General features: G+C 43.2%; 1 protein-coding gene across 1 annotated transcript in view; it reads left to right on the forward strand.

The window, feature by feature from the left end:
• Positions 1 to 23211, forward strand: part of RET (ret proto-oncogene) — a 168626-nt gene that overhangs the window by 69660 nt on the left and 75755 nt on the right. The window contains exon 2 of the mRNA XM_090057837.1: positions 22079 to 22330. Within this exon, the coding sequence (XP_089913963.1) occupies positions 22079 to 22330 (252 nt within the window). The remainder of the gene's footprint in view (positions 1 to 22078; positions 22331 to 23211) is intronic.

Consider the following 23211-nt stretch of genomic DNA (forward strand, 5'->3'; position numbering starts at 1 on the left):
TATAGTTTTACCCAGTAAGTAGACTATTATATCTTAGGTATAACTTGTTTAAGGAAACTTTAAATTCCATTATGTGTGAAAGTTTTAATGAACACTAAATGAGTTCACTCTGACTCATCTGATAGATGAATGCGATAGAGGTGCACCAATACATTGGTCCAATATCGGATAGGCACCACGCTGATTCCAAATACAATCAATAAAGAAAATTGATTTGTATTGGGAATAAGCCTGATGTGACCAATAATTTGGCTGATAAATGCCCATGCATGCGTACAGCTGCAGCGCAGCACGTAGGCAGTGAGAAGTGCAACCCAGCAGCTTGGAGAACTGGTTGGCTGGGATGGGGCCATGGGCAGGTGGGGAGTGGTGTCTAAGAGGAGGATGTGTGGGTGGGTAGCCAGGGCCAGTTTTGCAGGGTGGTGACAGTGCAGGGCCAGGGCTGTGATCTACTCCCCACATGTCCCTATGATGGGTGCCAGTTCTCTGGGCAGAATGTGTGACGAGCAGGTCACAGCTCTGACCCAGGCCCTGGCTCCAGCCCCACATTACAATTACACCCTGTGATCCTGATCCCTACCCACCTGTCCCACTCCTGGATGCCACTCCCCACCTGTCCCCGGCCCCATCCTATCCACCTGTCTGAGCCCTGGACCTGTGAGGGTCCCTGGCCAGTCTCCTTGGAGATCACACTGGACTGCTCTGTCTGGCACCCTCAGCCTGGAGCCAGGCAGCATCAGCACCCCATCCCATCTGACCTGCAACAGCACATGGAAACTCCTTAAGTGGCCCTCCAACCCAAATAATTGCCTACCTCTGCGTTAGAGGTATATATCGTGGTCAGTTCTGCAACATTTACAGCTTATTGTGAGGGAACAAACGGCTGTTACTGTGTAGTCCCAGTGGTGAACTGCTTTTCAAATAAGGATAATAGTTCATTTCCAGCACAACTATGCAATGGCTCATTGCTTTAAACAGTAGCGTTGGCATCACAGTTTGTGCCTGCTGACACTACATTGCCATAGTGATGAGGTATACCACTGTAGCACACTGCTACAGTGTCATAGTATCCTGTGTAGATGGCCCACTGAAAACTTGTGAGGGTTCTCAAAAGTTTGCATGAAAGGTGTGGGACTGCATCCTTGGGTGTTTTAGTTCCTATTAGTAAACTTGCCAATTGCCCGTCAAGAATGTTAGGCAGGGGGTGCAGGTGGGGACAGAGGCCTGTATCCGGCTCCCTCTCCCACCCTCAGGGCTGGGCCTGCTCCCCCTTTTCCCATTCTGATGTGGGTCTGGCCCCTCCCACCCTCTCCATCACTGTTGCGGGGCTGGGCCCGCTCCCCCACCTCCCTTCCATTTTGGGGCAGGCCAGGCCTGGCATGACCCCTCCCCCACCACCATTGTGGGGCTGGTGCCAGGCCCACCCCGCCATCTTCCCTGATGCTGTTTCAGGGCTGGGCCAGGCCACACCATTCCCCTTCACCCTCCATTTTGGGGATGGGACGGGCACATCAGGAGGGAGCAGCATGGGAGAGAGAAGGGACAAGGCCAGCAGTGCTGCCTGACCCTGCCCCCCACCACGCACCGCTGCCACCACCTCCAAGGAGCGAGGTGGGGTGGGGCAAGGCCACCATCATGGCAGCACTCTGCCACACCACCACCTCCTGTCCAAATGCTGTATTCGCACTCTGATTGGTTGTTTCCATCAGCCAATCGGAGTGCCAATAAAGAGTTATGGACAGGCAGACTAAGGCTTTTATAACATTAAAATATAGGTGTCTGCTTTACTTTGAACAACCACAAACCATGTGCAATCATGTTTAAAACTCCACCGAACACGTGAGTTTTACTGTTCAATTTATCAAGAAACAAACTTTGTCTAACTGCCACTATCCATCAGAATTACTAAATATCATCCTTATTTGAAAAGCAGATGAAAGATGCCTATATTATAGCAAGCCTATGTGACATTTTGCAACATCTACCTTAAAGTGAAAGTTTTTCTTTCTGAGAGAGTACTACAGTATAATGCATAAAAATGTTTGAAGCTGTAACTCAGATGGACCCTGTTGCTTCTTAAGTCTTATGTAGGTTAAACTCTTGCACAGTAACTTCAATCATTGAAAAAGCATTTTTGTTAGATCTAAAAGTAGGTGCAATTTAATTATAAAATAACTACTTATATTACTGAATGCAAAAATGAGAAATCAATTCTTTAAATTGCACATACAGTGCTGGATTTAACCCTACAAGATTAATGTTAGATGAGGCCTCATGGTTTATGCATGCGAATACAGTTTAATGCAATCATCAGTTCTAGTTTTTATTGTCTGAGTAGCCATTAGATGCTAATATAGATGCTACTTTCTGAGCAGGTAAAACCAGAAGTAACAATTGGCACTATAGATTTGTATCACAGTAGTATTTCTGTTACTGTTTAAAGGCATGGACTTTGATCTTCAGATGATTGCCTAGCTAAAAAGTACCCAGATTCTTTTATACAAGCAGAAAAAGTCTTACCCCCTTGATTTTCAAGTATTTGATCGGAAGAGAAAAACTCAGATTAACTGAATGGTGTGCAAAGTTTAGTCTATAACATTTTCTTGAAAATATAGCTTTGTACATGCATTGTTCCTACTGAGAGCTAACTTAAGTGGTGACTTTCATCTATGAATGTTAAAAGGAAAGCAAAGCCTGGAACTTAGTCACCTTTCGGAATACATTCTAGGTGCTGTTGTTTTTTATCCCTCTTTTTGCACTCTTACTTGGGGTTAACCATTAGAACAAACCATATACAAGCCTGAGTGAGGGTGATTCCTTGACCTCCATCAATGCCGACCTCATGAAAGAACAGCTTTAGAGGCTGGACACCTTCAAGTCAGCTGGCCCTGACAATTTACACCCCAGAGTACTCAAGGAGCTGGCCTGCATCATAGCTTAGCCCGTGGCATGGATCTTCGAGAGCTCCTGCCACTCTGGTGAAGTGCCCGATGATTGGAAGAAAGCAAATGTGGTGCCTATCTTCAAGGAAGGGAGGAAAGTGGATCCAGCAAACTACAGTCCCTTCAGCCTGACCTCCATTCCAGGGAAGGTCTTAGAAAAAATCATCAAAGAGGCCATTTTTAATGGACTGGCTGGTGGTGACAGCCAGCATGGGTTTGTTGTGGGTAGATTGTACTTGACCAATCTCGTTTCCTTTTATGACCATGTGACCTACCACCTGGACAAGGGGGAAGAGATTGATATCCTATATCTTGACTTTAAAAAAGCCTTCCATCTGGTATCCCATGATCGCCTTTTGCCAAAGCTGGACAACTACAGCCTCAGGTCCACCATGATCTGCTAGCTTGAGAACTGGCTCCATGGTCTGACCTAGAGGGTAGTGGTTGATGAAAGTCAATGGTCATGGTGCCCTGTGACTAGTGGGGTCCCTCAAGGCTCTGTCCTTGGACCTATTTTGTTCAACATCTTTACTAATGTTGTGGACATAGGAGGCAGAAGCGGACTGGCCAAGTTCGCCTATGATACCAAACTTTGGGATAAAGTATCCACACCTGAGGACGGGGGTAATCCAGGCTGACTTTGACAGGCTCAGGAAATGGGCTGATGAGAACCTGATGGTGTTTAACACCGAAGAATGTAAGGTTCTCCACCTTCGGGAGGAAAAACCTGCAGGCTGTCTTTAGGCTTGGCAGTGCTATGCTGACTAGCACTATGGATGACAGGGACTTGGGGGTCAGGTTTGACCACAAGATGAACATGAGTTTGCAATGTGATCCTGCAGCTAGCAAAGCGAGCAAAACCCTGGCTTGCATCCACAGATGCTTCTCAAGCAAATCCCAGGACGTCATTCTCCCATTGTACTCAACCTTGGTGAGGCCGCAGCTGGAGTACTGTGTCCAGTTTTGGGCTCCACAATTCAAAAAGAATGTGGAGAAGCTTGAAAGACTCCAGAGAAGAGCCACGCACATGATCAGAGGTCAGGAAAACAGATCTTATGACAAGAGGCTGAGAGCTATGGGACTCTTCAGCCTGGAAAAGTGCAGGCTTGGGTGATCTGATGGCCACCTATATGTTTATCGGGGTGTTCACCAGGATCTGGGGGAACGTTTGTTCACCAGAGCACTCCAAGGGATGACAAGGTCAAATAGTTATAAACTTCTATAAGACCATTTTCAGACTGAACATAGGAAGGACTTCTTTGCTGTCTGAACCCCCAGGTCTGGAATAGCCTGCTGCCAGAGGTGGTTCAAGCACCTATTTTTGAACACCTTCAAGAGAAACCTGGATGTTTTTCTTGCTGGGATCCTATGACCCCAGCTGACTTCCTGCCCCTGGAGTAGGGGACTGGACTCAATCTTCCGAGGTCCCTTCCAGCCCTAATGTCTATGAAATCTATGAAAATCTGGGCCCAGATTCTGGGGTCAGAAGCATACAATTTATTTTGTTATATCCATGTACAGCTAAATGGAAATGATATAGAAATGACTCATTATGTCATCTTTACCCTGTTTTTTCTGCTTTCTTGTAAATATTCAAAATTTGAGCCAGATGTGAATAAATACCACTAACCATTTTAGTGAAGTTACTTGTATTGACATGTATTCTGCAGTCATTTTTTCCTTTTTTTTCTGTGCAGCAAATGTTTAGTGATAAATAGGTAAATTATTTTTGAACATTCTCAATCAATTGGACTAGGTTTTTAAAGAACCAAAAGACTACATTTGTATTCTGTATCTCTTTAACACATACGTGCACACAGGCTAAGTAAAAGTCGAAGGCTGAATGGATTCAATCTTTGCAGATTAGTCATTCAGTTTTTGATTCTGGAAATGCAGCCACATGGCTGTAGTGGCCCAGGCCAGAAGAAGGGGCACTAAAGCACACCTCTCTGCTCGGCTGCAGCAGACAGCTTGGGCCAAGGCTGACCTGTGCACCCTGTGAGGGTCAGTTTGCTGGGGAGGTGCAAAGCATCTTAGGATTCTGGGGGACTTGAGTTAACTTGAATCTGGAGGGAATCTGGGACAGAAATTCAATAAACTGATTTAAACTTAAATCAGTTAAGTCTGATACTGCATCCATCCAGGTTTATATTAAATTACATCAACAACTACCATATGGAACAAAGAGATATAGTTGGCTAATACTGCATTGAAGTGTAATTAGTCACTTTCAGTCCAGGTATTTCTCAATGGCAAATAGAAATATTAAGACAGTATTTTAGATTAACCAGCACTGTTTTTTCAAGGCATCCCTGATTAATCTTTTTGAAGTGAAATAAGGGGAAAAGAGGGAGAGGAGAGAAAGAGATGAAAGGGATTTATATTCCATCATTGACACCAGGTAGAATTGATTTAAAATTGAGCAATTCTATGTAACTCAGAAAAAAACTTGGGGAAGAAGGCAAAAACTGGAAATTAGGCATCCAGTATCAATTTCAAGTTAAATATTGGCAAACTAGCTACCAAAATTATTTTTAGGTGAAATGGGATCAGTTTAAGTGCTTTAACTTTAACACTGTTGATGTGTTTGGTTTATCTCTTTCTGTGTTCTCTTTTTTCTTTCTGCATTTTTTTCTACAAGTAAAAATTAGAAGTCATTTTTTATGAAAAATAATAATTCATTTATTTTTAGTTTTTTCTGAACTGTAAATCCCAGATTTTTAATACAAGGCCTAGAGAACCAGAGAGGCAAAAATAATTCAAGATGCCTTTAGGCTAAATTAAAGCAGGCCAGTTTAACAAAAGTGTCCCAGAAACATGTTGGGAGATATATTCTAGTTTAGAATACAAGGAGGCCAAGAAGATTATGATTGTGGACGCCACTATCCCCGTTGAGAACTGGCAACAAGCCTTTGCCAATGGCTAGGCTTGTAAGTGGGTGAACTATGCCCCACTGGCTGACATCCTGAGGGGGCCGTGGCTACAACATGATGGTTGACATGCTCATCGTGGGAATGCTTGGAGCCTGGGACCCCAGCAATGAGACTGTCCTGTGTGCCTGCCAGATCTCCTGCCATGACACCAAGCTAATGCGCTGCCTCATAGTGTTGGACACCATCCGTTGGTCCTGTGACATCTATGTTGGATATATCATGGGCCACCGCCGATACACTGACCTTGTCCGCTGATGGGCCAAACCCAGAGGGGATCACCTGAACCCCCCCTCTGTACCCGATGGACTCTGGGAACCTTCAATGACAGACTGCTCAGAGATTTCATAGATATTAGGGCTGGAAGGGACCTCGGAAAATCATCAAGTCCAGCCCTCTGCTCCAGGGGCAGGAAGAAAGCTGGGGTCACAGGATCCCCGCAAGATAAACATCCAATTTTCTCTTGAAGGTGTTCAGAGTAGGTGCTTGAACCACCTCTGATGGCAGGCTATTCCAGATACTGGGGGCTTGAGCTGGACAGTAAAGAAATTCTTCCTTATGTCCAGCCTGAAACGGTCTTGCAGAAGTTTATAACCGTTCGACCTTGTCATCCCTTGGGGGGCTCTGGTGAACAAACATTCCCCCAGATCCCAGTGAACACCCCTGATAAACTTATAGGTGGCCATCAGATCATCTCTGAGCCTGCGCTTGTCCAGGCTGAAGAGTCCCATAGCTGTCAGCTTCTCGTCCTACTGTCTGCTTTCCTGACCTCTGATCATGCATGTGGCTCTTCTCTGGACTCTCTCAAGCTTCTCCACATCCTTTTTGAATTGTGGAGCTTAAAACTGGATGCAGTACTCCAGCTGCGGTCTCACCAAGGCCGAGTACAAGGGGAGAATGACGTCCTGGGATTTGCTTGAGAAGCATCTATGGATGCAAGCCAGGGTTTTGCTCGCTTTATTAGCTGCAGGATCACATTGAAGGCTCATGTTCATCTTGTGGTCAATGATGACCCCCAAGTCTCTTTCTTCCGTAGTGCTAGCCGGCGTAGCACTGCCAAGCCTATAAGGATGCTGCAGGTTTTTCCCTCTCAAGGTAGAGAACCTTACATTCTTTGGTGTTAAACACTATTCAGTTCTCGTCCACCCATTTCCTGAGCCTGTCAAAGTCAGTCTGGTTCGCCCTCCTGTCCTCAGGTGTGGATGCTTTACCCCAGAGTTTGGTATCATCGGCGAACTTGGCCAGTCCGCTTCTGCCTCCAATGTCGACATCATTAGTAAAGATTTTGAACAAAATAGGTCCAAAGACAGAGCCTTGAGGGACCCCACTCAAGAGGCACCATGACCATTGACTTCTGTCAACCACTACCCTCTGGGTCTGACCACAGAGCCAATTCCCCAGCCAGCGGATCATGGTGGACCCAAGGCCACAGTTGGCTAGTTTGCCAAGAGGTGATCATCAGCTACCAGATGAAAGGCTTTTTTGAAGTCAAGATATACAACATCAATCTCCTCTCCCTTGTCCAGGTGATAGGTCACCTGGTCGTAAAAGGATATGAGATTGGTCAAACAAGACCTACCTGCAACAAACCCCTGCTGGCTATCCCTCAGGATGTTGCCATTGGCCACTCCATTGAGAATTGCCTCTCTGATTTTTTTCTAAGACCTTCCCCAGGATAGAGGTCAGGCTGATGGGCCTGTAGTTTAAGTTTACCGGATCCACTTTCCTCCCTTTCTTGAAGATAGGCACCACATTGGCCTTCTTCCAATCTTCAGGCACTTCACCAGAGTGCCAGGAGTTCTTGAAGATCCATGCAAGGGGCTGAGCTATGATGCTAGCCAGCTCCTTGAGTACCCTGAGAACCATCATGGCTGGCTGAGACTTGAAGGTGTCCAGCCTCTAAAGCTGTTCCTTCATGTGGTCAGCATTGATGGAAGGCAAGGGATCTCCCTCACCTAGGCCTCCCTGTCCCGTAATGGGCAGGGGTGTCCCATGGGATTGATGAAAGATTGACGCAAAATACCCATTTAGTAGGCTGGCTTTTTCCTGGGCATCGGTTGTCAGTTGTCCCTCCTAGTTTAGCAGGGGGCCAGTGTTGCCCTTGCTTTTCCTTTGGCTCCCCACATATCTAAAAAAGGACTTTCTATTATGCTTGATACTTGGTAGACACTCCACTCCATCTGAAAAGGACCCCTGTGCTGAGACTCTCTATAGACTGAGAAACTTTCTCCGACCTACCCCCTCCACAATTATGGACCATTGTACGGGCTTGTGTGCATCTATCTTTCTTTCTCAGTGTCGTGACCCCCCCTCCCTCCAGCCCTGGCTTCAGTTGGCTAACAGCATACTTTCTGTAACCTAGTTGCATTTCCCTCCTCACCCCCATCCCTCTTGTGTTAGTCCCTTGCTTGGGTGCTTTGTATTTACCTTCTGGCTCTGTCACCTTTTTAGTTCCTGACTCTTAACATCTGCTAATAAAATTCAGTTTGTTTGTGCTTACTGTCACCTCCTAAAATCATATTCTCTGTGAAAGTATCATGCTGCATAGAATACATGGATTCTGTTTACATTGCTACTATGGGAATAAATTATGTATCTTTTACCCTGACTTATGTAGCTTTTGTATGTGTACTACAGGTGAAACTCTACCAGCTATCAACCAGTTCTGTAAGGCCAGGTACAAACATTACACTTTTACCAGTACAAGTGATTGGAGCACACCAAACCAGTTTATATTCCCCACCCTAAGTAGAAGGTGACTATGAGTTCTGTTCGCTACCAAACTAAACTGCGCCGTTTACGGAAAACCCTATAACTTAGATAGATTCTGCCTCAGGCCTAAAAGTCCAATGTGAACTTAGATATTTCTGCCCCAAGTTGTAAAGTCCAAAAACTCTATGAAATTGAGATGGCCAGCTTTTCAATGTAAATAAATTTCACTTTCAAAGTCACTCTTAAAATCTGCCCAGATCTCATCTGCTTAAATTTCTATAACTAAATCGAAGGTACCATGCTTAAAAATAATAACTTGTTGGGCTGCACTTGTGCAGCCATAGATGGTTAGTTCATTATGCCTCGCACAGGAGAGCTCTTCTATTAATCATCTCTATGGTAGCTTTAAAACTGATCTGTATTTATTGCTGATGCAATAATGCCACAGACTGTACTCAATGAAATAATGGTACATTTTGACTTCTATTCATATAAAGCAAGTAGTATTGGTTAGGGCTTTTTAAGATACAGTTAGGCCCTATGCATTAGCAATGAACCCATATGCCAGCAGCAGTTACTGTATGTTTACAGGGAGAAGTTCACTTGCAATAGTGGTAATGATTCACAGGTTTACTCAGGGAAGGCAGATTTAACTTGTCACTGGAACTACACAGGAATATGTAGAAGGCTACGTTAATCAGTGAGTCTGAAAGACATTTTGGCTTGTCTCCCATGTTATCCAGAGCTGTTCAGTTGTATAGTTTGTGCTGCCCAGCTAACGGTTTCCTTTCTTTAAGCACAGTTTCTACTACTGAACACCTTTCACTTTGTTTCACTCTGGTGTAAGTATCAAGTTCCCAACAATGAGACACAAGTTAACCTTTTAGCTCAATATTTCTCTTTATTTTTTTCAATGGTTACAGGGTAAAGGCGTGGAAACTGCCATTTTTGTTGTTGTTGTTGATGCAGCAATAAAAAAGGAAAATATGAATCTGTCTCTGTGTCATGTACTGTCAATATTGGGTTACTACTACTTGTATGGTAAACCAATTCAGAGATGACACAGCTCTTTCAAAGTGTTTTAATACTTCAGATAATCTGTATGGTAGTCTTTGTGGTCTTAATGAGTATGAGCATCTTGGTCTCTCAGCCCTGCAGTTGAATGTTGCCCTTCCTGATATGGCATTTGTCCTATTTGTTAAATCACTGCCCTGTCTGTCACTTATCCTTGGGACCCATCAAAATCTTTTGTAAGGTGATACTTTGTTGAGGAGCCAGGTTGGCAGATATTTGCAAAGAGAAAAGGCAGAAAGATAACTTATGGATCTACTGTCCACAAGACTTTGCTTCGAGACAGGTCAATGGTGTCATTGTAGTCTTTAGAAATAACATATAAATGTTGCCAGCATATGCCACTATCTTTTGTTTTTCAAGTGGCTTCCTTCATTTTTGGATATGAGAAAGCATTGATTTTACGTAGATGTTTTGATTTCTTTCTTCTGCAAGGACCAGAAGAGCAAATCTTAAGTGGGTAGGGAAGAATTCTTTTCAGGAATTCCTTGATTTAAAATATTGGCAATGTATATTGGCCACATGCACTTGTGCTCTGGTGAATGAAAAATCAGGAAAGTTATTATTGGTAATGGAATCTAGTAGTCAATTGTTAGCTGCAAAAGTAACTATGTTAGGAGCTCAGAGCTAAAACTCCCACTTAATTGATTGTTGAAATCTGATGCTGTGCCACAAATGGTTGACTATTAATAGCAGACTCCCATGTTTGTCTACTAATATTATTATCTTCTATCCATAACAAATATCCTGGTTTTAGAGTCAGAACTGATAGAGTTATAATGACATTAAAATGTGCCTTTTTCACTAAGATATATAGTACATTCTCAGTTGGGATTGTTCATTATGGCTGAGGGAAAGGTGTATTCCTTGTGAGCTGTAATACTATCCTCTAAAAATACTGAAAGACAACTAAGCAAATATTGGTAGGGGACATTGTTGTGCCATACATATAGGCATGGCAGAATTTGATTTTTATTGGTAAACATTGATAAATGTCAATTTCACCTCACATTCTCAGATTGATGAAAAATATTTCCATCAACAACAACTGAACCTTATAGAAAGGGGACGTAAGAAAAATGATGGCTGGTGGAGAGCCATGATGACTGTAGCTTGTACTGAAACTCTCCAGAAACCTCAGGGGGCTGTGAGCAAAAGAAGAGAAAAGGACAAGGCAGATAAGGGAACTACAGGATAACGGAGCCAGGACTAATGGCAGCTCTGCCACTCAGCTGGTGGCAGTCCTACAGTAGTTATGTTAGTCATTAATTAATAAATTGTCTGCCCTTTCACTCCTAATTTTGCTCAATCCTGAAAATTTAAATTGATAAAAATCTAAATAATGCTTAAAAATAAACATCAATATTATTTGTCAGAATTACTAAAAAAATTAAAAATCGGATTCTACCACGCCTATGTATATATAATAGGCTGAAGGAAAACCAATGCTTGTTCCAATCTTCATATTGTTGAGAATTATGTTTTTCTATTAATTTCATACCCAAATCAATTTAATCCCTGCTAGCCCAATTCATTTTTTAAGAAGTACTTTATTAAGGTCTATAAATTCACTCAGGCAACAGAAAAGATATAACAGTATTCACGGATTAGAAGCAGAAGATAAACACCTTCAGAGTGGAAATAATGCATACATTTTTAACTGTGCAAGTGATCCAGGCACTCAGAAAGATTTACCCTCAGGTGTTCTGAATTATCTATCAGTTGAAACCTTCTAAATTAAACCTGTGCATCTCTCACAAATATATATTATACCTCAAACAAAAGTTGAACTTGATGCAGAAATTACTAGGTGAAGTTCTTTGGGCTACAATATGCAGAAGGTCAAATTAGATTACTAGACTTGGTGAGTTTGGTAGGGAAGGTATGCTTGGAAGAAGGGCAGTAAGAGAGAAGAGGCAGATTAAGAGACCTAAAGAAATGGCTAGAGGATGTTGCAGTGCCAGAGCCACTGCCACTGCCTTTGCTTGCATTTGTGAGGTTTCTGTCCAGGCAGGACCACTCACCATCAAGGCTTACACTCGGGTCCGGGTTTGGTGCTGTGGGGACTACAGCTTGTAGGTTCTTTCTGGTGACAGCCAGGTGAGGGAATGCCTGCAGTGTGAGCAGTGCCTCCTGGTGCTGTTTCAGGGTACAGACAAGAGAGCTGCAGGAGGAGGTAGTGAGGCTCTGAAACATCCTCCACCCGTTCATTGATTTAATGCTAATAATGTTTTGGGACAGCCATTTGATAGATTCCTCCGTTTTCCATGGGTATTTCAACTCGAAATTGTTAAAAAGCTATAGGTACTTGGGTGTGCTGTTTATAGCTTTTCCATCATGGAAACACTACATTCAGTTAGTTTAAAACTAAGGCAGCCCAATCGGCAGTGGCTATCAAGAAATTTTATGTGACCACAGCAGGATGATTAGTCCAAACTCCTATATTAGCGTATAAAGCCTGACTTGAGTCTCAGAGCCTGTATGGCGCTGAAGTATGGGTATGCAGCCAGTAATGATGTAGACATACCTCAGAATAAGTTTCTCAGGGTTCTTCTGGGTCTTCCTTCTTCAACTTCCACATCCCTTGGAATTAGAGACAGGATTAGATTCCATGTGAACTAATATTATTATTAGAATGGCAGAATTCTGGTTTTAAACCCTGCCTCTCCTACCATCTTGCTTGCTCAAGTTGTGCTATATAGAAGACATCAATAATCCCCCTTCTCTTCAGTCCCCCCGGCTAGCTTTTCTTTCCTGCACTTTTGCATTTCTCAGGATGGAACATTATGTCAAAGACAATGAAAGACTCTTCTCCTCCATAGAAACATTCCAGGTTTTACAGAGGTTCTGAGATATTGCCAGGCAGAATGATTTTGCAGTGGCCAGAGCTACTTGCATTGCTCTTCTATATATTCTTTGATAATTAGATTGGGGGGGAGGAGTATGGGGGGCGGGTTTCCCGGGGCCAGTTTGATGTTGGTCTGCCCACCAGTCTCTAGGTTAGCTGCCCACCTTTTTCTTCTGCCACGCCTTGATTGTAAATGATTATGATGTTACTCAGGCAGGAGACTTCCCATTTAAGACCCCAATGACCAGGGTTGATATTCCCAGCTCTGAAGCTCCCTCTACACTGGGGACCATGCCTCCCAGATGACATCCCAGGCAGCTAAGCTCTCCTGTAACTCTTCTCCCTCTCTGCTTGTGGTCCCATCTCTGGGACCTTTGGCTCTTCCTTAGGCCCTGGCCCCACCCTCAGGCCAGTCGGGATCCTGAGCTGCTTGCTCTGGACATCATTTGAGGTGGGTCTCTGGCCCTTTTGACACCTCCCTTGGGTCCTGGTCCCAGCATGGACCAGCTGAGGGTCCATCCAGTCAGGTCTGAGCCGCTTGCCTTTTTCCCCCTCACAACTCCACTGGATCAAACTGAGCCTGAGGCATCTCAAGGATCTCACAGGCCTGGGCTTTTTCCAGCCAAGACTGTGCAGGGACTGGAGATTATCAGGCTTGCCCTATCCTCTGTTCACCAGGGAGGTTCATGGTCCTGGCATTTTCTGGGGCTGCTGCACCACTGGCAGTCCCACCAGGCCTCTCTACCCTGTCAGGGTGCAGGTTTAGGTCATTCCCAGGTCCTGGGGCTTCTTCCATCCCCATAGCCCCAGCCCATATACCTCCAAGTTGTTCCTGGCCCAAGGAGCTCAGCAGGGAGATGTTGTTCCCTTGCTGGCTGGTCTCAAACTGCCTCCCCTCCACCCAACACAGAGAGAGCTGGGCATTAAATGGCACAGACACCTGCCATCTCCCTGGCCTAGGCCTAAAAGTGGCAGGCACCAACAGTGCCCTGCCACAGGGGGAGAAAAGTATTCACAGCTGGATCTCAACAATAAATGGTGAACCTCTTTGACTAGACTCGGGAATGAACAGATGCCCACAGGTGTTTTAGCTGGGTGTAGACTTTCCATTCTAAGGACTAAGAGATGTTGCCCAGCCTGCCTAGGAGTTTTGGAAGACACTATTCATTACGTCTTAGAATGTCTTCTATATAATGACATAATGAGAAAGTATTTATCACCATTCTTGCAGAAATTTACATAGTTCTTAAATAAAGAGAAATTAATATGGCTTCTCCAGCAAACAGATCCATATTTAGTAAACCGTCTTGCAATTTTTGCTTACAAGGCTGGAGCAGTCAAAGCTGTCAATCCTTTACTGTCAATATGACCAATAAACATTATCATTATATTTGTTTTTTACTGTGTTAATTGTGGACCTATGCACATTTTTATAGATGCATGATTTGATTTATCACCATATTTGTACTTGATTATGTTAATTCTAGGAGTAGGAATGATATTTTTATAATGTTTGGCCCTATTTTATTATTATACTTACATTTCTGTTATTTTTGTTTAAATTTGTATTACGGTTGTATGTCTGTTATGTTGTTTTTGGGAATATGGCTTTCAGCCATGATCCTTAATAAATTGAATGTAATTGATGCTGAAGGAGTCCTTTGGGACTGTGGAGGAAGAGCTGTCAGAGGCAGCACTAGAGAAGGGAGAGGACTTGGACTCCCAGGAAGGTGGAAGCTGGAAACTTGTGACCTCTGGCAGGTCTTCATCTCCACCTGCAGTGGTTTGTCTAGAGAATAGGTATGAAACCCTAGCAACAGAGGGCAAGAAGCATGTTCCATTGGTGGAGGAGGACAGGCCACGGTTCTCCAAGATAGGAAGGATTGAGACAACCACCACCAAGAAGAAGCTCTGGGTGGTGGTTGTTGGAGACTCCCTTCTGCAGGGGATGGAGGGATCCATCTGCTGACCTGACCTGTTGTCTCGGGAAGTCTGATGTTTGTCCGGAGCCTGTATCCAAGATGTTGCAGAGGGATTACTGAGACTCATCAGGGCCTCCAACTACAGCTCCATTCTGCTCATCCATGTGGGCACCAGTGATACTGCCAAGGAAGACCCTGAGCAGATCAAAAAGTGATTACAAGGCTGTAGTGATTACAAGGCTCTGGGTGCAAGGGTGAAGGTGACAGAGGTTCAGGAAGTGTTCTCTTTGATCCTTCTGGTCAAGGGAATGGGCCTGGGCAGGAGTGGTACATTCTGCAGATAAGTGCATGTCTGTGTAGATGGTGTTGCCAGCAGGGCTGTGGTTTCTTGGACCACAGGATGATGTTCAAAGAAGGATTGCTAGGAAGAGGTGGGATCCACCTGACAAAGAGAGGGAAGAGCATCTTTGCAGACAGGTTTACTAAGCTAGTGAGAAGGCTTTAAACTAGATTTGCCAGGGGATAGAGACCAAAACCCTGAGATAAGTAAGGGAGTGGGTGACCTGGAGGAAGAGCAAGCAGAAGAAGAAACAGGGAAAGTGTTCTTATTGTTCTTGAGAAATCAGGGCAATCTTAGGTGCCTGTACACAAATGTACAAAGCCTGTGAAACAAGCAGGAAGAATCAGAAGTCCTTGCAGAGTCATGGATCTATGATATGATTGGAAAAACAGACTTGGTGGGAGCTAGTGTGACTAGAGCACTGTCATGGATGGTATAAACTGCTCAGGAAGGACAGGCAGGGAATAAGAGGAACAGGAGTTGCACTTCATGTAAAAAAGCTGTACGATTGCTCAGAGCTCTAGTATGAAACTGGAAATAGGCCAGCTGAAAGTCTCTGGGTTAAGGTTAGAGGAGAGAGCAACAAGGGTGATGTTGTGGTGGGGGTCTGATATAAACCACCTAAGCAGGAGGAAGTGGTGGATGAGGCATTCTTCAAACAGCTCGTGGAAGTTTCCTGATTACAAGTCCTGGTTCTCATGGGGGATTTCAGTCACCCTGACGTCAGCTGGAAGGGCAATACAGCAGTGCCCAAGCAATCTAGAACGTTTCTGGAGAGCGCTGGGGACAATTTCCTGGTGCAAGTGCTGGAGTAGCCAACTAGGGGCTGTGTTCTTGATCTGCTGCTCACAAACAGAGAAGAATTGGTGGGGAGTGTACTAGTAGATGGCAACTTGGGCAGCAGCCACCAGAAGATTCAGGATCTTGAGGAAAGGAAGGATAGAGAGCAGTAGAGTAAGGACCCTAGATTTCAGAAAAGCAGACTTTGACTCTGTGACAGGCCAATGCTCACAGCGCTGCTGCTAGTGTGCCCTGCCCGCTTGGCACTAGGGTGAGTTGACCCTAGTGCAGCACCCATGATTTGATGTTTCTACTGGAAGGTGTTGCCCTGTGTTTTTCTGTGACCCTAGACTCCTCAGCTGGTGCTTCTTCTGTGAAGCTCCTCCTCCCCTACACCTCACCCCTATCCACTTGGGTGGTCTGGCTCAGTTTTGATGGTATTGCAGGCACTGTCTACTCCCACAGAAGGCCTGCCTTTAGTTCTAGGTAAGAACATGGTTATGGCATGCCTGACCAGCAAACTAATAACTAAACTCAAACTGAAATCACATAGATGGAACAGGTGAGCAGGGCAGTGATGCTCACTGCACTTTTCATCAACCCTCTGTACCATGTGTGGCAGGATTTGTACAACTCTCACATTATCCCACATTGTGGGTGCCCAGTGGGGGTTGATTCCCTGGGTCAGCTGGCAACTGACCAAGTGCTATAATGTCCTGAGGGCCACTTTCTCATGTCCTGGTGACCCTTGGGGTCCTGCTGCTTTCCTTCTGGGGAATTTTGGGGCCACAACCACTCAAATGCTGTGGCCTGGATCAGTGAGGTGTCATGGGGGTGTTTTCCTGGGATGGGTCCCAGTGATGTTCTTGGGGCTGCCCAGGTCCCGTCCTGGTGGACGTGGGTATACCTGCTGGTGAGGCTTTGCACAGATGGGGACACAGTTAGATCTGTACCCCTGAGTCCTTCTGTGGCTGCTTCCTTGTGGATACCCGAGTCCTCTTTCCCTGGTGTCTGGTCTCAGCCAAAGTGTGGATCCCTTACTGAATAGGGAAGGCAACTTAGTGACAGAGGATGCAGAAAAGCCAAAAGTACTCGATGCCTTTTTCACCTCAGTCTTCACAGGAAACGTCAGCTCCTAGACTACTGCACCTGGCATCAGTTTGGGGAGGAGGTGAGCAGCAAACAATGGCAAAGAACAACTTAGGGACTATTTATAAATAGTATATACTAGTCCATGGGGCCAGACAGAATGCACCCAAGGGTGCTGAGGGAGTTGGCTGATGTGATTGCAGAGCTGCTGGCCATCATCTTTGAAAACTCATGATGATCAGAAGAGGTCTGGAATGATTGGAAAAGAGAAAATATAGTGCTCCTATTTAAGAAAGGGAAAACAGAGGATCCAGGGAACTATAGATTGGTGAGCCTCACCTCAGTCCCTAGAAAAATCATGGAGTGAATCCTCAAAGAATCAATTTCTAAGCACTTGGAGGAGAAGAAGGTGATTAGGAACAATGAGCATGGATTCACCAGGGGCAAGTTATGCCTGGCCAGCCTGATGCCTCCTATGATGAAATGACTGGCTCTGTGGATGCAGGGAAAGCAGTGGATATGATATACCTTGATTTTAGCAAGGCTTTTGATATGGTCTGCCACAACATTCTTGTGGACAAGATAAGCAAGTAAAGGCTTGATGAATGGACTATAAGGTGGATAGAAAACTGGCTGGATCATAGGGCTCAGAGGGTAGTAATCAATGGCTTGATATCTGTTTGGCAGCTGGTATAAAGTGGGAGTGCGCCAGGGGTCAGTCCTGGGGCTGGTTTTGTTCAATGTCTTCATCAATGACCTGGAAGACAGCATAGGGTGCACCCTCAGCAAGTTTGCAGATGACTCCAAGCTGGGGTGAATTGTAGATACACTGGAGGCTAGGGCTACAATTCAAAGAGACCTAGACAAATTGGAGGATTGGACCAAAAGAAATCTCATTGAGTTCAACAAGGATAAGTGCAAAGTCCTGCACTTAGGGTGGAACCATCCCAGGCACTGGTACAGGCTGGGAGCTGACTGGCTGAGCAGCAGCTCTGCAAAAAGAGAACTGGGGGTTACTGTGGAAAATAAGCTGAATATGAGCCAACACTGTGCCCTTGTTGCCAAGAAGGCTAATGGCATTCTGGGCTGCATTAGTAGGAGCATTGCCAGCAGCTCAAGGGAAGGGTTATTCCTCTCTATTCAGCACTGGTGAGGCCCCATCTGGAGTACTGTGTTCAGTTTTGGGGCCCCCACTATAGAAAGGATGTGGACAAACCGGAGAGAGTCCAGCGGAGAGCAACAAAAATGGTAAGGTAGATGGGGCATGTGACTTATGAGAAGAGGCTGAGGAAACTGGGCTTATTTAGCGTGGAGAAGAGAAGATGGAGTGGGAACTTAATAGCAGCCTTCAACTACCTGAAATGGAGTTCGAAAGCAGATGGAGCTAGACTGTTCTCAGTGGTGGCAGATGACAGAACAAGGAGCAATGGTCTCAAGTTACAGCAAGGGAAGTTTAGGTTAGATAGTAGAAGAATTTTCTCACCAGGAAGATAGTAAAACACTGGAACAGGTTACCCAGAGAGGTTGTGGAAGTTCCATCACTGGTTTTCAAGACCCAGCTAAACAAAGCTTTGTCTGGGATGGTCCTGCTTTGAGCAGGGGAATGAACTAGATGACCTCCTGGGGTCCCATCCAACCCTAATTTTCTGTGATTTCTATGGTTGCAATGCTTCCTTCTGACCTGGACTTGAAATTGATTTATCAAGGGCTTCAGAAAAATAATTTTCTTGATAACGAGTCATTCAGAATGGAAGCTAATTCACACTTTTGTGTGAAATGTTAAGAGAGAAAAGGCATTTTTATTTCCTTCCTAAATCATGTAAAAATGATGCATTTCTAAATTGTCTTATTTTAAAAATTCTGTTTATATCCAAAGTTTAAAAATGCAGACCTTGTTTCTCTGTCCTCAGTTAGAATTTATTTTTTTCTCCTTGAGCTGGAATAGTACTATACTACTAAATTTATTTCCTATATAGAGATATTATTTATTACTATTACATCAGTTTAAATATTATTTCTTTTCTCATGTATGTGTGGTTGATATGCTAATACTGTATTGTATTGTCAATCCATCAGAAGTTGTAATGCTTTCTGTGCTGTCTGATTGGTTCTAGAATATTAGAGCTTGGAAGAATTGCAACATTTTGTAGCTTAAAGTAAATATAAAGTATAGATTCTTTTCAAAGCAACAAAATAATTACATTGCTTGTGAGTATTTTATATTGATAGATGCTATAGTGAAATGGTGCCCATGAAGCATTTTAAAAGTGATAAAATATTCTGTTGCTTTTAGATCCTTAGGGTTAGCACCTTAACCATTAGTTTTGATCTTAACCATCTCAACTCCTATTTATTTAAATACTAGATCTGTGGTGGGCCAGTAGGGGTTGTTTCTGCATTGATCCACCTGCCTCACTGTGCCCAACCACTTTCCAGGCTACACGGAGTAGGTTTGGAATAGGGTACAGGGTAGAACAATATCAGATAAATCCCTTAGAGCAAACAGTAGCATAGTAGCTTTTGGTTACACATTTGTGTTACTGCAAGTTTTATATCTAGTTAGGTCTCAAGTAGTTTACTCACAAGTATCATCCAGAGGCAGGTGGAGATTTCATCTGGGAGGCAAGCAGTTCATTGACCATGAGTTTCGAGAGAGAGAGAGAGAGAGTTTCAGATGGTCCACCTTCTTTGAGAATTCTCATTATAGCTGCTGCCCCTCCTCCTGGGCAGTCCTTAACTTATATAGACCTTATGACCTCATTTACCTGATCCAGTGAAGGCCAGCAGTTGTTGGCTGCCAGCCAACCAATATGAAATGCATCACTTGTTGCCAGGTAGATTGGGGGGGTCTCTAGCCTCCTTCCAGTCATGATGACGTTGCTTAGAACAATAGGGAGTTTAAGCCCCCTCCCCCTCCCCAGGTAAGTAAGGCTAGTCACATAGGCAAAGGGAGCAGGTTTCCCCCTCCCTCAGGAGTGTATTCAGCTCAGGTTACAACTCAGGGTTACCTGAAGCCAATGGGGCCAGGGGTGTCTGCACTCTGCAGTGACCATGGTAACCAAATTGTCAGATTGGTATCAGGCTGATGACCTGAGTTTGGGGAGAGACAGATCTTTTCTTCCAAAAGATCCAATAAAGATTCCATTTGGCTTCCGCAGCAAGGTTGCACCAGTTTCTGAAAATTGATTATTTAGGTTGTGTGATGCTGTATACAGGGTTAAAATCTTATCCTACCTGCAGCATAGATGCCAAGTGGGTAGTTTATTGTATCTGTTTTTAACTTGTCAGAACCTAAAGAAAGAATGTCATCCAGGAGGAAAAGGGAGTTGCATTTTGATTTCAGAGTTCTTGTTCCATTTCATTATTTGTAAGAAGCAGTGTATATAAAATATAAAATGAGCAGTGAACAGTTGTGGCTTGTTTCAGCTACAGCTCAACTTTTTCAAGAAGTTAAGTGAAAGGAAGATGCAAACAGGGGCTTGCAATCCTAGTAATTAATTTCAATAGTATAATCCAATCTTGTGATGTCCATACCAATAGCATGGCTTAATGTCACTGTGTTGTGTTGATTACTTCAAAGGATCATAGAAAAAGAGGGCTGTAAGGTACCTCCAGAGGTCATGTAATTATGTTCCTCACTTTCCCATGTAGAACAAACAACAGGCATTAACTCATGAAGATTTAATTCTACCCAGGGATGATGATCATAAATCATTAGAGGGCATGGTGATTTGTGTAGTGTTTCAAGTTAAGGTCGCTAATTCATAGGGTACTTCTAATCTTCTTTTCCCTCTTGTAACACTTACATATAATATGAAAGTACCAGATGTTTTATCTTGTTTTTTTTAATAATATATGAATACATTTTGGTAGCTTGTTCCTCTTTTACTTGTTTTGTGGCACCATCATCCATTCCAGAGAAATCTAGCCTTTTGAGCTGCCAATAATGGATAGGAAGTTACTTTTTTCATGTCTCCATTGTACGTGATAATGTTTCCAACCTTTTGATTAATCAGATGAAATAAAATAGCTCAGCATTTTGCAGAATGTAAATGTTATATTCCTTTGTAGTGACTAGAATGCATTACTAATATAGATAAAATTGGATGTTTTTGGCATGTTCCACTGTTTCAGTACTGATGCAGTGTGATGCATTGCATGACAAGTCATAGGTGTGATTTTTTGTTGTTGTTGTTGTTTTTAAGCAATTCCATGTTGGCCTTTTATGCTATGCTCCCAGTGAAGTCAGTGGAAGTTTTTCAGCAGGATGCAGTGAGAGCAGATATAGGCCAACACTGAGTGCTTCTGAAAGTCCTACCATATGTGTATAGTCTTCAGATGGTAAGCCATCTTAACAGAATGTATCTGAAGGCTCAAACAGAGACTTTGTGATGACTAGCATATTCCAGGGCATTGTCCAGATTTCTTGTGTGGCTTTAGCAAGGTAAACTACAAATATAGTTTTTTTGTAACATGTTCAGTAGCTTTATCCTCACCTTTTATCAACTGTTTGCTGGATGTGATATTTTTCTCCAGTGACATTTGTGAAAAACATAGGAGTGGGATGGGAATTGAGAACCAAAGCTCAAGGTGATGTGGTCATATGAGATCAGTTGGAGCTCCAGGGAATAAGGGAAAATTATCTCCTAATGAATGTCTACAATCAGGGAGAAGAAATAAATAGCATAAAGAAAAAATGGATCAGTTACACCCAAATTAAATTAACTTGTCCTTGACTTAATTGATTAAATCAGTTCTGAGTTCTCCTTGCATCTTTGTATGGATTCTGCTATTTAGGGAAGCATCAGCTGATGTGGGTTGGGGTTTTTTATTTTGTTTTTTTTAATCAGGGAAAGAGAAGTAAACATCCGCAAGAATATTTTTTTTTTTAAAAGATTAACATGAAGGCCATTGCATATAGATATTTTTCCTTGAATGGAAATTGAGAGCATTTATACTATGCGACTGGAAGGAGTGAGATTCAGCTGAGCGCAGTCTATCCTGAAATTCCTTATTTAACTCTATTTCCTGTATGAGATGTCATAATAAATGTTTTCTTCTCTGAATAATAATGTTTGTGTGACAATGGAAAAGTAACTGGGAGTTGCAGATGTGAATTTATCTAAAGTTCAGCAAGAAAGGATCCATTAAACTCTCTGCTTTATCTATTGCCTTGTTTACAGCAAAGCAAATTGGCTTCCTTTAAAGGCTCTCATATTTTGAACATGCATTATGGAGTAGATTTTTGCTGACACAGCTCCAATGACCTCAATAGAACTATGCTAGTTTACATCACTTCAGTATCTGATTGTATGATTGTGCCCTCATGCACATTCTAAATGAAGTTTCTAGTTCTTTAGCAATTAATTTTTAAAGAATATGTTGACCCTAAATTCATTCTGTTTTAACAGCTCTCCTGTTTGATTTTTTTTTTTTTTTCGCAGTTTCCTTGGGTCTTTACTTCCCCAGGAGAGAATACTCTGAAAATGTCTACATAGATCAGCCTGCAGGGACGCCACTACTGCACATCCATGCCTTGCAGGATTTTCATGGGGAGGAGGTGCACTTTCAGCTGTGTCAGCGTATCCTTATTCATCGAATTGGGACACATGAAAATCAGTGGTTTCAAATCAGAGAAAAAACAGGGCTTCTCTACCTCAATAAAAGTCTGGATAGAGGAGACTTCGATATCCTGTGTAAGTCAGAGAGAAGTAGCACCAGTTGCAGTAATGTCTGTTGTCAAAGCCAAGCACTTTTCTAATGGGATTTATCCAGCAGCGTACAAGTATTGAAATGGAAGAACCATTTATTCATTCTAGGTGAGCATTGGGGCTGACAAAAAGAAGTAAAAAAATAGATGCAGTGATAGACACACATGGAAAAATCAACACTAAGGCTAAAAAGAAATGGGGTTAGTTGTCAAGTGGCTGAATTAGCTACTGAGTTCCCTGATGCGCATCAAGGGAGTTGCACCAATTTAAAAAGAAACTACCTAGTGACTCTAGTCCAGAATCGTAATGAAAAGGTGTTTCAATCATCTTAATTTTTGTATTGAGTCTCTCTTATTTTGGTAATTTAACAATATGCACTGAATTCATTTAAGGATGTGTACTTTAAAGGTTTGTTCAGCTCAATTGATTCAGTTACATTGATGTAGCTGCTCTAATGTAAAGAAGCCCTTTAATTACAATTAATCCAGACACATGGAACATTTTTGTATGCACATTCTTGGATAAAGGGTTTTGATGAGGACCTCATCACTTAGAATTCAGATGTTTTTGAAGAAATGTGTACCACTGAATCACAGAAATAAATTATCTCCTCTTCCTCCTGTACTCAATAAATAGTAAAAGTCATTTTCATGGTTTTGATCTACAAGGAAATTAGGTAGCTTATAATAATGGAGGCAAAAGTGGGTTAAGCAGATTAAATGATCCAGAACTGATGGAATGACATACACTGCATGATTGGTTTCAAGGACTGGTAGGGCTCTGCAGTAGGCTGGTCTGGAGTAGTAACAGAGCTTTAAATGCCATATCAATAAGGAAAAATGCAAAATACTGCATTTCAGAAGGAA

Source organism: Crocodylus siamensis, chromosome 7 (genome assembly GCF_052110815.1).
Source record: "Crocodylus siamensis isolate JL-2025a chromosome 7, ASM5211081v1, whole genome shotgun sequence".
NCBI lineage: Eukaryota > Metazoa > Chordata > Crocodylia > Crocodylidae > Crocodylus > Crocodylus siamensis.